Source organism: Strix uralensis, chromosome 5 (assembly GCF_047716275.1).
Source record: "Strix uralensis isolate ZFMK-TIS-50842 chromosome 5, bStrUra1, whole genome shotgun sequence".
Lineage (NCBI taxonomy): Eukaryota > Metazoa > Chordata > Aves > Strigiformes > Strigidae > Strix > Strix uralensis.
In genome coordinates this window covers 85,277,376-85,297,408 of record NC_133976.1, presented here as the reverse complement: position 1 = coordinate 85,297,408, position 20,033 = coordinate 85,277,376, and the positions used below count along the sequence as shown (strand labels likewise).

General features: G+C 38.8%; 1 protein-coding gene across 2 annotated transcripts in view; it reads right to left on the bottom strand.

Moving 5' to 3' along the window:
* Positions 1 to 20,033, bottom strand: part of LOC141944837 (potassium voltage-gated channel subfamily KQT member 1-like) — a 507,306-nt gene that overhangs the window by 466,397 nt on the left and 20,876 nt on the right. For both annotated transcript variants that reach the window (XM_074872065.1, XM_074872064.1), the window contains exon 3: positions 15,775 to 15,865. In XM_074872065.1, coding sequence (XP_074728166.1) covers positions 15,775 to 15,865 — 91 coding nt within the window. The remainder of the gene's footprint in view (positions 1 to 15,774; positions 15,866 to 20,033) is intronic.

Genomic DNA, 20,033 nt, shown 5'->3' with positions numbered 1-20,033 from the left:
GGCAGGTCTCTCAGCTCCCTCTGAGGGTCCCTCAGCTCAGGACCCCCCGCTGTGCACCACGATGGACCTGCAGATCCTGCCGGTACCGGAGCTGCTCACCTTGGTGACTGAGGCGAGCAGTACATATACATTGTATAAAATAAATGAATGCTCTACATTTTAATATTGCTTTCCTCTAAGGAACAATATTGTAAAGCACTCATGCATAACCAAGGATCAGTATACTTAGAGATACTTCTAAAGATAGCAGATTAGTAAAGATCACAACATGGTCAGATTTGCTGAGATCTTTGTTCCTTCCTTCCTTGTTTTCCTCCGCCACTGCAATATGCTAGCAGAACCAAAATACAGCTTCTAGGCTTTGTTCCAACCCAAACTGTATCCAGTAACTCAGAGTCACCAAACACCTACTACATAAATTACAGCTTTGGAAAATATTTATGTTTTAACTTAAACATCCTTGCAATCTGCACCTGGGGAATTCTAAAGCACCCAAAGAGTGAACACACTTAAATCACAATTTTCACTGAATAACAATACCAACAGGTCTTTAAAAATGACATTCTGAATGGTTGAAGTGACCAAAATATTTCAAAGCTGAAAAACAGATAAGAAAAAACGCTACACTAATATGTAAAACTTCATGTCAATTTTGATTTTTAACAAAGTTAGGTTAACATTTCTGTACTCACTTCTACCTCCTTGTTTTGTCTGGAATGAGAACCAAGAAAATATGCACAGTCTTCCTCTGTTTTCATGGCACTTTCAGCCTGACTAAAACCAAGGATTAGTAGAAAGCTAAGAAAGTCTACAGCACAGTTTCAAGGCAGAAGCACAAGAAAGTACACTGCAAATTAGCTCCACAAGTTTGATTTTTTTAAAATTAATGTATTATCTAGAGCTTCTGCAAGTAGTACTTCTAAGCTGGTGCTCTGTCTAAATGCAAACATTTATTCAAGCCTAATAGTCAAAGGATAATTCAAGAGCAATCTTCAAAGGAAAACCTCGCATTTCAGGAATCTTGCAAAATGCTGTCTCACTTATTAAATTGCCTACATTTTTAGCAGTTTCCTGGTATCATCACTCAGTAGCACTTGTTTTCAAGTCTCTTACTAAGAATCTCTTATTTCCACCAAAGGAAGCAGAACACTGTCTATATAAACCTAACAGACCGGCTGGAGGAATAGCACTGAAGCTTTGCAGTAGACTGAGAAGTCTTGAGCACTTCTTTCTGTAATTAGGCAGAAAGCTATACCAAAGCTTGACCTGAAAAGAGCATTTCTGAAGCAAAGAGTTCCACGTCCTTATCTGCAGACTCAGAAATACATGTGTTCAGAGTCTTAGAAGAAGAAACACAACTACAAAGCATAGCTTCTGTGATTTTGTTGACAGTGTTGTAACTTACCCTTTGACAAGGGAAGATATCCATAGCAATTCAAATGAAAACAAACATGCCACACAAAATGGTACCAGAAGCATGCTTCTGCCACTCAGTGGCAGTTTATTCAATGTCGGTCCTAACAGACAACACTGATGGCAGTGGAAGAATCATTTCTATAGAAACTGCATATTAGAATCACTGGGACACTTAAGTAAAAAACTGTGTGGAAGGGAGACAAGCAGATAAGTGCTGAGGAAACAAAAACTTCTTAGACTTAAGTTATTCCTTGAAAATCCTCTGACAGTACTTTTAAAAGCTGAAATTAAAATTATATCTGGCCTGAGGTTATTTGATTCTCAAGGCAAATTCCAGAATCTCTGATTTTATTTCACCTACCAACAATCCATCTTGTTATGTCCAGGAAACCCTGCTGAAGTCAATAAGGTTGCACAGTCTATGCAAAGGAAAAATAAATTGTTGACAAGAAGGAGGAAGAAGGAGGAATAAAGAGGAACCTACATCTTCAATAAATTTGAAATTAATTACTGATCTCAGTTCATTTTGTCCTGGACAGGTGTCCACGTTACCAAAACCACAGTAATTAACACATTTGTTGGCAGTCTCAGATAGGCCAAAGACCAAAAGAGCATGGAAACTGGACAAACATCACAGCATTATAGGTGGTCCTTCCAAAAAAAAAAAAAAAAAAAAAAAGGAAGATTATGAAACTTACACTGTTGTTGTGTATACTTCTAATGAAAAATAGAAGACATCCATTTCCAGGGCTGTCAAGGCTGATCAAGCTTCACCTCACTAAATTCACCTTTAAAAAAGCTCTAACCTGCTTCCTTTTCCTCCTATACACATAAACGCTTTTCAGAACCTTAAATTTATTGCCTCACATTTACCTTCTGGTAAAGAAAAAAAGAACCCAGCAATTTTCTGGAAAGTCGGAAAAAATACTTGTTTTCACTGAAATGTCAACAAAAAATGGTGAGGAGTTGTTGTGGACAAAATGTGAACCAGACAAAAATCTGCAAAAAACCCTTGAAAATTAAACAGTACACCAAATGTGCTCCTGATGACTGACATCCATCTGTATGTCAGCTTGAGGTCTTTCTCCAGCTTTCTGAAATTTTCCAGAACCCTTGCTTTCAAAATGGGATTATACCCACATGAATCATGCAAAACCTTTTTATTTAGGCTTCCAGGAGTATTTTTCCCCTTCCCCTGCAAGTGGTGAAGAAAGGAATACATGATGGAAGATTCTCAGCAGATTTCATAAACTTGGAAAGCCATTTGGCATCAACAGAAAACCAGGGATAAACTCCTCTAATGAAATCAAAACCAAAAGAACAAATAAGAACAAACCATTACCTCAAAAAAGTAAGAGCCACATCAGGCTTGATCAAAATAGAGCTAATAAATACCCTTGGCTACTCTATCCAGCAATCACCTTTGAGTGTCAGCGCTTCATTTTTCTCAGCAACCCTTCTCTGAACTCCTACGAGGAAAGAAAGGGAAAGAAAAGCTGCATATCCTTTTGAACAGAACAGCTGCCATAAACTGTCAGGACATTTGCCGTGACCCGTTGAAGGATCACAAGGCAAGTATGGAAAAACACAGAGCATCAGCCTTTGTCTGGGGCACTGAACCTGCTCCAGAGGCACAGCCAGAGCCACAATGTACTGACAAATGTACCAGTGGAGAGGGTCTTTAGGCAGCGCTGCAACTCAAATTGTCTTCCAGGAAGAGGAGCACAAAGTAAGGAAACTACAGGATAGACCAGATTCTTCATGCTCATATGTTAGTCTCTTCCTCTTCTATTAGTCGTGAAGGATACTCTTGGCAATTCAAATTGCCACAGTAATACTAGGGAAAGCATTTAACACGCAGTAACTGCTTATCCACTGTAAAGTACTGACATGTAATATAATTACTGATTTTTAACTGGGCTGGTACTATCTAATATCTCTGCTAAAGTCAGTAGCAGCATCCCATTATTCTGTGCTTGTCCCTGTTGCCTGGGAAGAAAAACCCAAAACACACATCTATAATATTCTTTGCCCATCAGGTGGAAGCCCTTAACTCATTTCATCTTTGTATTTTTCTTTCTTTTTCTTAAGTCTAGCCACTGCATAAGTCTTTTTTTTCCCCCCTCAAAATAAAACATTAAATAATACATAATCATGTTTATGCTATTCTTAGTATAACTCCATTTTATTGATTTTATTAAAAATATGAAAAAAAAAAAAAGCTTAAAGGAAAATATGTATGCAAATAACTTCCATCCGTATCTAATATAATCAGTCAACTAAGAAACTTTTGTGGAAAAGCCATCAACTTTTACCCAAGAATGTCATTGATGACCGAATAAAAAAATACTCACATTAACACCAAAAATCAACATTTTATACAGGAGCATGTGTAAATGAAATATATAGCCTGGAATTTACAATATGTTCCAGTATGGTTATGGATAACTGCACCGGGGAAGCAGGAGAAGGGAAGGAGTTCGGCTGGAGTGATTAAAGTGCACACATGAAAAAGACGAGTATTTTCTCAGCTGCAGCTGTGTTTTAGGTGGAGAGCACACACAAGGCTCTCTTCACTTTTTTTATTGGAATATTTAGGTGCTCGGGTAAAAGGAGGAAGTGGGATGGCTAAATGAATAGTGTGTGCTCACGAAGATTCAATCAAGAAATGGCAGCTCAAAACAATGAAGCCTCAGAAGCAGGCATAAAGGTTTAATAGTCCAAATGTTTGCACACGTGTACTTATGTCCAAAATTTAATCTGATAACCTGTCTTCAAGGTTTTCCAGTCCTTAGAGTTGAAAATGTCAATTTAGTGACCTGTTTAGCTTAATAGTTACTCAAATGCTATGAAAACCTACTGATACTGAAAATACTCATTTCCTATCATCATGCTTGCTCTTATAAAGATGAGAGACATCATATGTGAAAATATAATACCCAATATATGGAAGAAAAGATGACAGTCACAGCTAAATGTCCTAGAGTACCATTAGCTTATTCAGACTCACATCTCTTAGATGAAACCAATGCACTTAACGTTTAAAAGTCTGTTGTTTGAATACAAATGGATTTGTTTAACATTTCTTAAAAAAATGTTTGCCTGCACGCCTGATAAATATGCTGAATTTGTTGACTTCATACCAGGAGTATCTTTATCTTTCAGTTTATTGACATTTTCTATTTCCTATACAGAATGAAGTTGAATGCTATGAGGGGAGCAGGTGGTGCTCTAGTCACTTTACCTGTGATAACTACCATTCAAGGGAGTTGGGTGAGTAGAAGAGGAAGACTTACTTTTTAATTCTATTTAGGCAGGTAATGTTTTTTCTACAGAAAAAAATTAACTACAGTCTCAATTATTTTTGAACAGGACTTTTTTTCTAGAATTGCTTAATTCAGAAAGATACCACTAAGGCAAACACAACCAAATAGTGAATCAAGAAGATGCAAGAAGTTAGTGCTGAAGTTCTTCATTTCTCTATAGATCCACCAGTATCTCACAAGAGCCTTCCAGCTCCCCATCAGCATGTCTTGAAGCCTGACCTGAAGGGACCACCTCTGGTAGGAGGGGAAGGGTTTAGCTTTGCTCCTGGAGTGGAATCTATCCAATGTGAATATCCACTTTGGAATTGTAAATAATCATATCCATGTTTCTTAACCTTTTGATTTGGGAGGGTCTCAAAATTTTGAGGAGAGGAAGTGGAAAAATCCTGCACGTACCTCTCCACTTACTCCCAAGTAAGAAATGTTTCTCTAGTCTCTTGAGCCACATTCTGAAACCACTTTGCACAGAAAACTCTATAGAGCTAGAGTGAATAAAATTTGACTAAGGGCATTATGAGTTGGCCCTTTGTTAATTCATCTCAGCCACACTTACTGCACAATGATTTCTATCTGATATAGTTGAAAAGCACACAGCAGTCATCCAACACATGTTCTGTACTGAGTTAGGGCAACCCACAAGGTAATATAACCCACAAGAATAACCATATTATAATTCACATTGAGAAGCCTGATAGTTACATTTGATTCCAGAAAGACTATGGCAACTCACCAAGATCACTTAGAAGACAACTTAAACTTATGGAATGTGTTGAGAAACTTGTGGACTCAAATTTTTTCCTAATATGTTTAATGTATGAAATAATATTCCATATCTATGTTAATAACGGTTTATATTGTAATAATATAATATTCCTGATCTATTTTTTCATCTTGCCACAGACCAACAAGAAGCTCAGAAAGAAACAATTCTCCCTCTTGTTTTCTCTCTCACAGGTTTACAAGGAATAAAAGAACAGACCAAAAGCTTTTGAGTCATGTGGTTATTTTTATTCAGATGTATTCTACACTAACATAGTCTGACTCTTCCATAGTATAAAAGAAAGAGTGTATTTTTCTACTGAAGCAGTTTACCTGCCAGTGTCAGGGACTGGACACCTCTTTAACACCTACCGTTACACAGGCAATATACACTACACAAATATCACAAAATGCCACTAAATATTACGGGACCTACTCTGCATGTCATAATCTGTAAGAAATCCATTATCATCAGTAAGAAGTGGTCTGGTGAGGCCACTAATACTTCCTGTATTAGACTATCAACATATCAGTCTGTTAAACAGATCTGGAGAAGACATCAAGTGCTAATGCCATGTGGCAAAGTGCAGATTTAGAGTTATAGATCGGCACAAATGCAGGAATTAGATAAAAAATTTTAATGTCTAACACTGATTGCTTTGATGGGATGGAGAAAATGCCCTCAAACCAATTAGAATATATACACTTCACCATAAATCATAGAGAAGACTAAATTAATTTTATATACCATGCAGCCTTGTTTCTATTCTGCTAACAGATTAGAGAAGACACAGCATTTTATGACATGACTACATAGCTTAAATGGGAGAAGAGACAAAAGCAGACACAAAAATAAAGGAACTAGAGAGCTCCTCTACTGAAGACAGGAAGAGTGCATCCTCTTTTAAAAACACACACTTTGAAAATGGTGTCATCAACTCACTACCTTCAAAAAAGAAAAGCCATCCTGAGGTCCATTTCAGAAGCAAAGCAGTTAAATACACACATGCCTTAGCTGGCTTAAGTAAGCCAACTATCACTTGGTACTCTGAAGTTTGGGTGCTCTGAGAAGCCTACCCTATATATACAGCAGGAGGATGTGTTCAAGGCATATGATGCAGAAGAAATCATTATATAAAGCCAAAACCAAGCAGTGACTGTAGGAAAGACACAGAACAATGTGACCCAACTGCAGCCTAGAACTCTTTCATGAGATCCTCCCCTTAAGCCCTGACTCCAAAATACAGCCACAGCATGAGCCTCCATCCTGAAAAGCTTAAGCAGCAGCTGATGTGGGAGCTCCTAATCTTACATCTCAGCCTTCTCTCCAACAGGATCTGCAAACACAGGAACGTTTAATAAAAGCTACATGCTAAATGTAGTCACTACACGAGGTCTCCTAGCAACCAAGCAACGTGAGAGGGCAGTGAGGGCCTACTATAGAGGTAACAAGTGAGGACCCTGAAAACAGAATCTTCAAGGGTATTGTGTACCCTCTAGTACTGTACCGCTATGAACTACAGGTGTTAATGCGTTTGGAAAACACGCTGTTGCTTTTTGCAGCAAAGAAACGTGTCAGAGGAAAGAGGATGCGTAAAGTCTGTCTCCCAAAGGAAGAGGTACCACAGAGGCTGAGCGCATCTAGAAAAGACACTGGAATCCAGAATCCAGCCCTGCTGAAACAGGGAAGGTGAACACAGCTGAAACACTAAGACTATCCATCTTGCTTGTGGCTCTGCTGCAGAAAGCTTCTAGGACAGCACACGCCTTTAAAGTCTTCTTCCATAAACCTGAGAAAAGCTACAGTAGGAAACCACCCATCAGGAGAATATGACTAGAATGTAGTGACCTCTGGTGAAAGCAAAAGAAAAGGCTCAGAAGTGCTTTACCTGTTTTAATAGGTAGCAATTTTTGTAAGAAAGTCTTCCTTTTTTTTTTTTTTTTTGTATTTAAAACAGACCACTATCAGAGACACAACACTGAAATAACTAAGCTTTTTGTCCAGTCCAGTATATCAATTCCTACACACTTTTGCCATTACAATTTAGCCTGAAAACGTTGCAGTGATTTCACATCTGATTATGTGCTCTGAATTGGAAAGCACATCAAGATAAATAGTATTTCCTATCCTACTTTCATTCCAAATGCAATGAGCACAACATTAAATACATCATGGCATACAAGTAGAAATTAAATTAACAAAGTTGAATCAACATGATTTATAGCAAAAACATTCTGTTTTCTCAAAGTCAAGAACACTCTTGGTATTCTTAAATTTAAAAAGTAATTAACATCAAGATATTAAAAATGAAAAATTTCCCCTTCACCTACAGCACTCTGTCATTATACAAACTGATTTATTGTGTTCTGTTACTCATAGTGTGTAAAAACATGATGTGTATGACAAAAATAATATTTTGTTCTTTTTTTTAAAACAGCACAATTAGTGAAATTACTCCCTCGAGCTAAGAAACTCTCTTTTTGCAAGGTCTTTTACAATAAAAATAAAAATCTGTCTTTTGTAAACTACTATGGTGACCTCTCCTGGTGGAAAAATATATGACCTCTAACCATGAAAACAATCAGATTAATCCTCAAAGGAGGAATTACACCTGGCCCACTTTATAGTTTATTTTTTAATGCCATATCCTTAAAGAGCTAGATGCCATTTACAAATCAAAACTGACACACAGACTACTAGATCATTAAGAAAACATTACAGCCTCCTGTCGTACTGGCGAAAGCCTATACAAAAAGCTTTGGCAACTTTTTGAAAACTAAATTTCAATAGAATCATCTTAGAGTAAGATAAAATTATAACTGTATATATTAGGGAATTAAAATTTGTGACAAAGTGGAAGGATAAAATGCCACCTAAAAGTGACACAATGAAGAAAGCCTGAAAAAATAGATGGACATAAGGATAGGCACAGTTTGCTGAAAACAGGTTTTTTCCTTTTCTGGCATAAACTTTTAAAATAAAAACAATAATTTCCACGGGATCTTTAAGTAAAAATACTCCTAAACACTTTTTTTATTTTTAATCTCAGTCACTTAGATACTGTGGGGGAATTGATTCTCCCTCTCTACTCCACTCTTGTGAGACCCTCCTGCAGTGCTGTGTCCAGCTCTGGGGGCACCAACATCAGAAGGACATGGACCTGCTCAAGTGGGTCCAGAGGAGGCCACGAAGATGCTCGGGGGGCTGGAGCCCCTCCCTGTGAGGACAGGCTGAGAGAGTTGGGGGTGTTCAGCCTGGAGAAGAGAAGGCTCCGGGGAGACCTTAGAGTGGCCTCCCAGTACTTAGAGGGGTGCAGGAAAGGGGGGAGGGACTCTTGATCAGGGGTGTAGGGATAGGACGAGGGGTAACAGTTTTAAGCTGAAAGAGGGTAGATTTAGATTAGCTACAAGGAAGAAATTCTTCGTTGTGAGGGTGGTGAGACACTGGCACAGGTTACCCAGAGAAGCTGTGGCTGCCCCCTCCCTGGAAGGGTTCAAGGCCAGGCTGGACGGGGCTTTGGGCAACCTGGGCTAGTGGAAGGTGTCCCTGCCCATGGCAGGGGGGTTGGAACTAGATGAGCTTTAAGCCGTTCTATGATTCTATGAACTTCAAGGTTTGCCTATGGTCATGCAAAAACTCTGTGCTAATACATCAGCAACTCTTTGAGAATAGCTCAAGACATTCTTTTCTTTGAACAACCACCCGACAATACTAACTAGTGAAAATATATATATTTGTTGTATGATGCACACACACCTGAAAGAAAGCTTTATACATCAGGAAGCAGGCATGTCCATGTAAGCTTAATTACCTTCCAGAGAAGAAAGTGGCTGAAGCCTAACTTTAAACACTACAGTAAATAAGATGTTAGAGGATCATTCTTAGAATAGGAAGTATAAAAGGAAGACTTATATACACATTATAAATATGAAAAGTCAAAAAGAACAGTTAAGCAAGCAGAATTTTTGTAATTAAAGACATCATAAGCAATCGGCACTCATTTGATTGATCTGTTGAACTCACAGGGAAAATTTCAATAAGTGAAGGCAAAAAGAAGTAAAATGGTTAGAACGCTGGGAAATATGGTCAATGGAAATAGAGTTGACCCGTGACAGGCATCCAAGGTAATGATAAAAGTGCATATATTTATTTTAAGAACAAGTAGATTAACACCAACTCTAGTATTTAAAGATTAAATTTTTCATCGTCTTTTAATTATTTATTACCAAACCATCTCTAAATATATCACTGAAGAACTGAAGTATGAAATTACTTCAAGCAGGTAGGGTTTCCAATTAAAAAGAAATAATACTATGCCTGTTCTTTTAATTTCTCAGAATATGCATTTTGAAAGAATTTTATGTTAAAGAATAACAAGCAACAGGTAAGGATGATGGAACAAAAAGACAGCTGTCAGGTTTTGCCTTCTTCAAGATGAACACTCTTCAAGAGCCAGGCTCTTGTCAGAAAAGCGCATGCGGGTGCAGCCCTGCAGCTCAGGCAGGAATCACAAATTCATTCTGCACTCAGTCACATGGTATTTAAGGAGCACTTATGAAAACCATTGGGAAGGTAAGCAGATAAACACAAGTAATAATTAGGAGTCAATTCCATCAAAGACAGAAAGTGAACAGTGTTGACTCAAGATTAAGTATTGACTGTAGGAAATCCCATAATCACTGTTCTTGACTTGTGTTTGGAAGACACTATTAAAAAGGCAAGTGAACCCTGACAAGTATCTCCATGAGTGCCAAAAGTATCTAGAGGGTAATTAAGTAGAGGACAAAAAATAAAAAAGACAGTTATTTAACAGGCTTTTTCTTCCCCGTTTTTACTGGATGTATTAATCCATTTTTTAAAAGGAATTTTAAACCAGTTCCAAAATTCTGATGCTCACATGCCTGTTGAGAACAGGCTTTACCATGTAGTCCACAAAAAGGCAAGAAAGCCACTTTCCCTCCCCTACTCCCAAGCTGTTACTCTTCGAACATACCATACACCCTGGCTACCCACTTTCTGGTATTCAGTCATGGCATGATAATTTGTGAGGCTGTATCTCAAGTTCATAAACACCACGTGGGCAGGATTATTTCAGAAACTTGTTTTTAGTATACAATAGAATAAACTCTCTCTTTTCAGCAGTCCCAGTTACAGAACTGCCCATAGTCATCCCTCACACTGCTCTTTTGGCTCAGTATGCTGCTCAGTTTTGCCAGTTTGTTCTGGTGATCAAAATGGAGGATTTCTTAAGAGAGTACCTGCTCCAATATTTAGGGCATGAGATACTGGAAGAAATGCACAGGGACATCAGACAGGGCCTTTTTTTGAATCACAAAATCACAGAATCATCTAGGTTGGACAAGTCCAACCATGAACCTCACACTGACCGTTCCCAACTCCACCAGATCCCTCAGCGCTGGGTCAACCCAACTCTTCAACCCCTCCAGCGATGGGGACTCCCCCCCTGCCCTGGGCAGCCCATTCCAACGCCCAACAACCCCTTCTGCAAAGAAATACTTCCTAAGAGCCAGTCTGACCCTGCCCTGGCGCAGCTTGAGGCCATTCCCTCTTGTCCTGTCACTTGTTCCTTGGTTCAAGAGACTCATCCCCCCTCTCTGCACCCTCCTTTCAGGGAGTTGTAGAGGGTGATGAGGTCTCCCCTCAGCCTCCTCTTCTCCAGACTAAACCCCCCCAATTCCCTCAGCCACTCCTCATAAAACCTGTGCTTGAGAGGCATGACAGACTTCTTCCAGAAGGCCACTAAAGGTGACATCATGGTGGAAGTCTGTCACAGACCATATGATCAGGATAAGAAGGCAGACAAAGTCCTCTATAAACAACTCAAGAAAGTTTCTAGATCATGCCCTGGTTTTTATAGAGGACTTTAATTCAGGTAGCACTTATTTGAAGAGCAACACAGTGAGATGCAAGTGATCTGAGAGATTTTTGGAGTGCTTCAGGAGTAACCTTTAGATACAGGTATTGAGTGGGCAACGGGAATGAAACACAGCTGAATCTGCTGTTCAGACACACAAGGAAAAATTAGTTGGGTACAGAATAATAGATGACAATGCCTTGCATGTAGCATCCAAGATATAATATAATTCAAGATCCTGAAGGGAGTACAGATGCTACAAGTTTAGAAGGCAGATGGTAATGTAGTATTGCCTTAAGTGTTGCAAATGCTTTATTCACAACTGTGGCCTGTTCCATCTTGCTTGTTTCTCTAGACATTGTACAAGAACTTTCTCATGCAGCAGATCCTAAATACTGATGGATAGACAAGTGAAAAAGCTCCCAACAGTACAGATCCAGGACCAAGGAAATCAGGGAAACTAGAGATTCCTTATTATATACCACACTACATGTAGCAATCTGAATAAAAAACAACTGCAAGTGCATTTAGGCTTTGTGGATTGTGAAATAACATATACATTGTTGTTCTACCTAGAAATCTTGTGATCCATTTTAAGCACTATTTCAAACTGTAAGCTTCTCTCTGCAAGTATAAAAAATTCAGGAGTAATTATGTTCTTTGCTGTCTACTCTGTTGGTGCTTATCAGTGTGATTCATTGTGCCAAGAGGACAAGAGGGAATGGCCTCAAATTGTGCCAGGGAAGGTTTAGACTGGATATTAGGAAGCATTTCTTTACAGAACGGGTTGTTGGGCGTTGGAATGGGCTGCCCAGGGAGGTGGTGGAGTCCCCATCCCTGGAGGGGTTTAAGAGTAAAGTTGACTTAGCGCTTAGAGATCTGGTGTAGTTGGGAACTGTCAGTGTTAGGTCAGTGGTTGGACTGGATGATCTTCAAGGTCTTTTCCAACCTAGATGATTCTGTGATTCTGTGAATGTCACTGTCACTTCCCTCATTTGCTGGCTTGCTAAATAGTCGGAGGGGAAAAAAAAAACAACCAGGAATTAACAAAGATCATATAATGTATGTATATTAAAAAAATAAATTAGCTTATCTCAGACAGAGCTGGCAAAAACCCTCTCAAGAGTGGCAGTGAATACACAAAATATTTAGTAGTATGAGAACAAAAACCTCCTTCAGATGACAGCATTTACAAGTTCAATACAACTACTCAAGGCTACTACTACTACCATGGAAATAAACTGATTTTACCACAGTAATGATGAGATTTACATGTTCTCTTTTCTTCATAAATGCAAAGAACAGAAGTTTCCTTTAAGCCCAAGCAAGGACATCAAATAAAGTAATTTACAGCATTTGGGGAGGCATAGCATCAGCTTGTATCAGAACCTGTGGCTATGTAGTGTCTTCAGTAGTCTCAAAGATGACAGATTGGCCTTAACATTCAAACGCAGGGCCAGAGAACCGTATTTTTTTCCTCCAGAAGTCACTCGAATTTTCAGAGACTTGAAAACATATGCTTGGGGGACAGGAGGAGGAGAGTAAGGCTTTGGGGATTTTTTATACTTTAAGTTCCAGCAGCTGCTTCTTCAGCCCCATTTTTCCATTCAAACTACAAACACTGCTTTGGAGGGCCTTCTTGGTATGATATTCTCTCCTTGGTATATTCACATAGCTTCTCTGAATGATGATATGTTTCACACTTGGCAAGAAGTTATCTTACACCACCCTGATGTATTAAGAACATTAAAAAATTAAGTCTTTAAAACACAAGACTTCAGTGGGTTAGGAGACATCTGCAGTTACATCTATTACTAATGTGCCATATCTACCCCACTGACACATATTACCGAAATTTATATTTGGCTCATCATTTCACCCTCTCTAAGAAAATACAAAAAGTGTCTACAAGTATCAAAATCTATCCTTCTTGTCAGGACTTAACAACTTTCAACATTACAATTTTGAAGTTGATCCTTCCAAACTATTCATCTACTTCAATATAATGAAAAGCAGTTTTTCCACAAGCGGGAAAATACCACAAGCATCACATACTAGTAATTATTTACTACCGACACACTAACAGGGCTGTACAAAGAATAACAGTTTCTTTCAATCAGGAGAGAAACAAATAAATTTCATTTTGAACTTGCTCACATAGATGCTTTGCTCCAGTTTTGTTTCTTACCATACTGGCAGTCTTCACTATTACCAAACACTTTCAAGAGAGCAGAGTGGCACGGAAGGCAGAATACATAGGCATGTGTTCTCATATTTTGGTGAGAGAAACTCTCTCTGGTTACCTGAAGAGTCAACTATGGTATGAAGTAGATGAGAGTAATGACCAACTACAGTATAAAGAGAACAATGCTCTCCAGTCTTCTGTGGGGTTAGCACTCTCCTGGGTAAAATGGGAGATGCAGTTTGAAATTCCTTCAGGTAGTGGTGAGGAGAAATGCTCCAAGCAGGAGTCTAACCATTTAGCTATGCGAAACAAGAAACCTCACAACTCTATGAAAAAGAACTAATTTAATTAGCTCTAAAAGCAATCTTTCAAGTGTTGTAATTGAAGTGAATTTAGTTCAGAGCAAATTCTATGACTCACAGTTTTAAGAGAAATGCTTTCCAGGCGAGTGAATCTACAGTAGCCAACAGAACAGCTAAGCTCTGAGCTGGCTGTTTCTAGGAAGGAAGCTCAGGAAACAGCAGAGAGGAAAATAAACTCAAGAGAGGTATCCTCCAGGGTAAGGTTGTAACACAAGGTGGCCAAGAAATTGTTCCAGCACTGCCACTGACTATGCATGATTCATTTGTTAGATGATAACATCACTTAAAAATAGCCAGCAATGCTATGTGGGCACTATGTGAACCACACATCTGTCTTCAGCTAGTTATTTTTTGTTCAACAGCATGTGTCTGCACATGCACATACCACCTACACAAAAACAACCAGCTAAGCATTGAATCCTTGCCAGTATTACTGTTTCGGGTGGTGGTTATACTGACCTATATCCACATCTTTCAGTGAGTATGAGACTACATATGATTGGCAGAATACTGCACTTTGACACTGAACATGGCTTAAAGGCCAAGCAACATTTGTTACAAGATTAACATTAATCAAAATCCCCAAATAACTCAGGGATCCTAATGATAGCTTAGTCAACTGCCACAAAAGCTTCATATACTAATGTAGTCTAAGCCATAGGAAAACAAGTAACTGATTTTTATTTTCAAACCAGATGGAAAACCAAAATCCATCACATTAGAAGTCACTACTTAGCAAAAAGAAATTGCAATAAAAATACTGAGATTATCACACGTCGAGATCAGAGGATTTGAGTGGTTAAAATAGAGATATTGTAACCAACTGTTTAAAAGTTACTTACTGCATTTTTATCAAGGATGTTTCATCTCCATTCTTAACTTTCTACAGGTGAAGAGGGGCAGGGGGGAACAGAGGAGGAACACTGTCTAGAGTCCTCATGCAAATCATCTGTATTTTATTTCCCACCTACTTCAAATTAACACTTAAAAATACTGCATGTATGTTGCAACAGTTTATAGACGGTTGCTGGATGGGATTTCACATTCTTAAGAGACTTAATAGCTCACGGCTGGTAACAATCTGTAAATTAGTTGCTCAGACCAGTGATAAAAATATTGTTCCCTGGCTACTGTGGAAACAATAAGCAACCTCTGTATACCTCCAAGTGAGCAAATTTTTCTATCACAACACCTGTTGTTTAAATTACTACTTAAGATCCTAACAGCAAGAAAAAGATATTAGATAAGCATGTCTTTATGCTTTTGCAAAATACCAAGCACAAAACTTAATGTATGCTCAGGAACCTGACACCCAGTAGATTGCCAACAGCCACAACAGTAAACAAGCACCAACTTCAAAGCAAAACCACTGATGCACAGAAGTGTGATTGAAGCTCTTCCTTCCTGTTCTACATACTAGTAAACTAGTCTGACAGAAATCACTTGCCCCCAAGATTCAGATACTTCTGAAGAGCCAATTTTTTACCGTAAGACTTAGAAGACCTATATTTAAAAAATATATTCCTGCCTATAGAATAATAACCTGTTCCACACTGCAGAAGACTGATGAACACCAGTTGTCCACTATAAGAGCTACAGGGTAGACTTTCATACCTTATGAAAAGCAAGTACATAAAAATTGTTAATCTATGAAGTACTCTCATAGTGTACAGATCTAGAAAATAATCATCCCCATAAAACTATGATCTTCCTTTAATGAAAGCAGGTACTACTTTAAATGTCCTAGTAGCATGCCTAGCATGAGGATTTAAAGTTATCTCCCTTGTTCACCTAAAGCAATTTAGATTTTGTCAAACTGATTAGATTCTTTCCCAAAAAAGTTCACTTACCATCCAGAAAAGGGTTCCAGTGGCAAATTCAGAATAATGGTCTATAGTAGATAGTACACTGAATATTAAACAAATCAACACCAAGAGAAATCTGCAAAAAGAAAACTGTGTTTAGTGACTCATCAAATTGAACTGTAAATCTAGATCTAGTTTTAGCTCCCTTATTTATGTAACTTTTCATCACAAGTTGAAATCAGTTAATTCTTCCTACTCAAATGAATGTTTCATCATTTTGCATTCAATAACTTTTAGGAAACATGGAATAAAAATGACATGAAGGCTGAACACAAATCAGTTGGTAAAACATTATCAAACATAATTTCCCATAGAAGCTTGTCATAGTGAATGTTTCATGTTTCACTGATTGCTATATAACTTATGTGGTGTCGTGGAAAGGTATCATAATTGAGAATGCATGAATTAAAGTAGAATTAGACATATGACTGGAGTGAGGCACAGTAAATTCAATGAAGAAAGTTCCATTAAATGCATTCCATAAATTTAAAACATACATAAAACCAGAAAAAATAGCTACTACCACAGTATTTCTGGTATCACCACTCAGATCAAGAAAAGAATTCAGAAGTCTCAAAATATATATTCCTGCCCCAGTTTTAAAAAGACAAATTGAAAAATCATGAGAATTGGAAAACAAAATGCACAGCTGAATCCTAGTTGATTAAATGCTTAAATGTTGGCAAAATACCCATTACTTTGATGTGTACAATGTCTCGGCCATCTTTCCACCACTGGTAACAAGTTAAACATTTAAATAACTGGTGTAAATAAATGATGAAGAACTCTGATGGACAGACCAGAAAGACAGACTTCTGATATATTTGCACTACAGTTTTCACCATCTCTTAAGGTCATGCAGAAAACAAGAGGAAAGTAAGAAAACTGAAATTTCTTCCACTAACAGCCAGAAATATTCCCTCTTGTGTACTGGCTCTTCCAGCTGTCATTTCCTCTGATTCCATGCCAAGAGGCTGTATCTAAACTCCTAAACTCCCAAACCAGTGATTAAAACTTAATAGTCCTGCATGTGATGAGGCATTTTTCCAATGAGAAACCCTTCTGAAGAAGATAAACATTACTGACAAGGCTTGTTCAAGAACTTCAAAGCAAACGACAGACTAACAGTATAGCCCTGGTGGGCGTATGATTAAAATCGTGAGATTTCAACAAAGATAAATTAACACACTAACTACATTTGGTGTGCTTTTGGTAGCTTTTATATGAAAAATATAGGAGGAATTGCTTATCAGGAACATTTCCTGTTGCTGCGAGCTGCACGAAGAGACCCCTGCGTCCAGCCCCAGCCAGCCAGGATGGCCACGGCCATGGCCACCCCATGTAATGGGCTTGGCATGATGCTGCATGGTTTGGGCAACACTATGAAAATGGGAACCCCCAACTGTCTGGGGCCGGGTCTCTGCTTTCCACGCAGAGGGGGCTGTGCAGGAATGTTCCAACTTGTTCCTGTCCCTCCAGTGTCCTGGTGTCCCCCACCCATGCAGACTTCTCCCAGCCCATACGTGTTAGCGTTTGTTCGGCTGCCTTGTACAGTGGTGGGCCCCGAGCCTGTCTTTTACTTGTGTTAATTAACCTTCTATTCACATTTAAACTTAATTATTCATTAGCTCAGGATGTGTTATACAATATGTGATATCCATTTTTATGGATATAATTATCTTTACATTTTCTGTATAGGTTCTATATACACATATAAACAGTATAGCTACGAATTAATGAAATATATTTATGCATATTTGTACTCTCCTTTATATACATGTATATATAAAAATATATGTTTGCATACATGCACACAGTATAAACAGCAGCCATTTTGCAAGGGGCAGGAGAGTTGGTGCAAGTTAACTACTTGACCAGAACGGTGGGACTTCCATGACAAGTGGGCGGGGTGATGGCCAGGGGCAGGGCTTCCCAGGGAGGTGGGGGGGTGGCCCATGTCACTGCTCAGCCATGCCCCTGTCCTGCCCCTGTGAGGAGAGGCTGTAGGAACCGGACTTAGTCAGCTTGGAGAAGAGAGGACTTAGTTTTTCTTCCCTGCTGTGGGCCAGGCTACCTCGCAGTCTGAAAGGTGATCATGTATTCCGGAAGAGTTAGAGCACAGCATCAGCCAGTATCTGTACAGTGAGAATTACCATGTAGGAGAAAGGCAAGAGCCTACCACTTCTGAACATGCAACAGCCCCATATCCCAGCACCCCATACAGTCTTCCTAATTACTAGTGTAATTCATGACAATGCTTCATGACTGTACACCATAATGTCCTTCAAAATCTATTACAAATGAAACCCAATCACAACGATGCAATGCAAATCTTGCAAAGAACTTGCAGTGTTGATGCTATAGAAAGGATGAACTTTGATTTTGCCCGTCCTAGAATATTACTTCAGGTTTTCCAAAAGGCAAGAAAATATGTTTTTCTCCTCCAGCAAAGCTGAATAATACTCTGGTAGATCCAGTTCTCTTGATTATGGGATTCAGTTTAATTACCACTGGATCAACTCCTCTGTGAACATTTTTTTCTCCAATAAGTAAAGGAGAGAGAAAAACAGATTTACTCCCAAAGTTCCTGATAACATAGTGGCTCATGTTGAGGATCTTTTCCTCATTCATTCTACAAACTATCACAACAATAAACACTAGTGACTAAAACTATGTCAGTAGAAATAAGTGATGTATTAGATCTTCACATCCAAGCCACAAAGACAAGAACAATAAGACTAGAACAGGTACAGTAGATACAAGAAATGAAGCATGCTCTTAGGGCAAAATTCACTACTGATATGAATCATACTGATTCACTATTTACATGCAATATCCGTTAACACTAAATCTTTAGTAGCCTAAATAAAATGGTGCTAGTTTTGAATTCCAAATGGGATTCACCTTTTACTAATAAAAAGCTAAAAGGTACCAGAGTCATGAAGGTAATCAATATTTTATGCTTTCTAAGAAAGTAATTGGCTGTCAGGGAGAAGTGAGAGTGAGGCTGCTCCATTAAAGTCAGGCACCGAGGGTGACAACAGCACATGGCCATCCCCTAACTCATCAGTATGCAGATTTACAATACCTAAGGAGGGCTGAGGTGGTGAAAGCAACCAGCCCCATCAGCCCTTCAGTGATTTGTCACACAAGGTGAGGTGGGGAGGCAGGTCCAGCATCCATTCAAGAAGCCCAGGCAAGAACAGGAAGGGACACGACTGTAAGATGGGTCCAAGGTCTGTCCAAGAGACAGGGACTGGTGCAAGACTGGAGACAATGCTACCTACAACAGAGATTCAGGTTTAGCACTTGCAAAGAACTACCTGTGTATGGAAACACCCAGAATACATGTTTGTCTCAGAGGGTAGACTAAGTCAACATTCTTTATGCAGCACATTCAAGCCATGACTAGAACCAGGGAAAACTGGAAAATGCTAATATCAATGGACACACAGGGCCCTTCAGCTTTCCTCTTCCTCTTGTAGGAATGCTTCAGATTTCTAGACTGCCTCTGGATCCCCAGGAACTCTGAACAGAGGATAATGAACACTGAAAACAATTCTCATTCACATAACTGGTATGCTTGGTCCAGTCATTCACACACTGCAAGTCAACTGCATCTAAGTGCTAACACAGGCAGAGACAGTTGTTTCTCAGCTGCCACACAGACAACAGCTGACTTTGTTCAAGCCTAAAACTGGATTTGAAGATATAAAAAAAATCCTTCTTAATATCTGAAGTCAAAGGGAAAGCATGATGCAAGAAAAACTGAAGAAAAACTGAAGCAAATGAACTTCTTACCAGAAAGGTTAAGTTTAAAAAAAAAAAAAAAAAAAAAAAGAAGGATAAAATCCCCATCTTTTATATGTGGTTGTTCCTTGAAACCATCATAGACTCAGAATTCAGCATATGACCCTTTTTAATAAAACTGGATAATCAAGTATCACATGAAGTAAATCTGTGCACTTTTGCAGACAAAAGAATATGAATGAATCTTTAGCTGAACAATATCAAGCAGCTAAATTAGCACATTCATAGTTAATAATTCAACGTTTCCCAAGGCATTTGAGCATGGCCAGCAGGTTGAGAGAAGTGAACTCACCACTAGTGAGGCTGTGTGGACAGTTTGGGCTCCCCAGTGCCTGCAGGCAGCAACACCCAATCCTGCTACTTCTTTCACTTCAACATACACAAGTTGCCGAGCATCTTATTCAGCAGTTTTACTTCCATCCCAAAATGTTTAT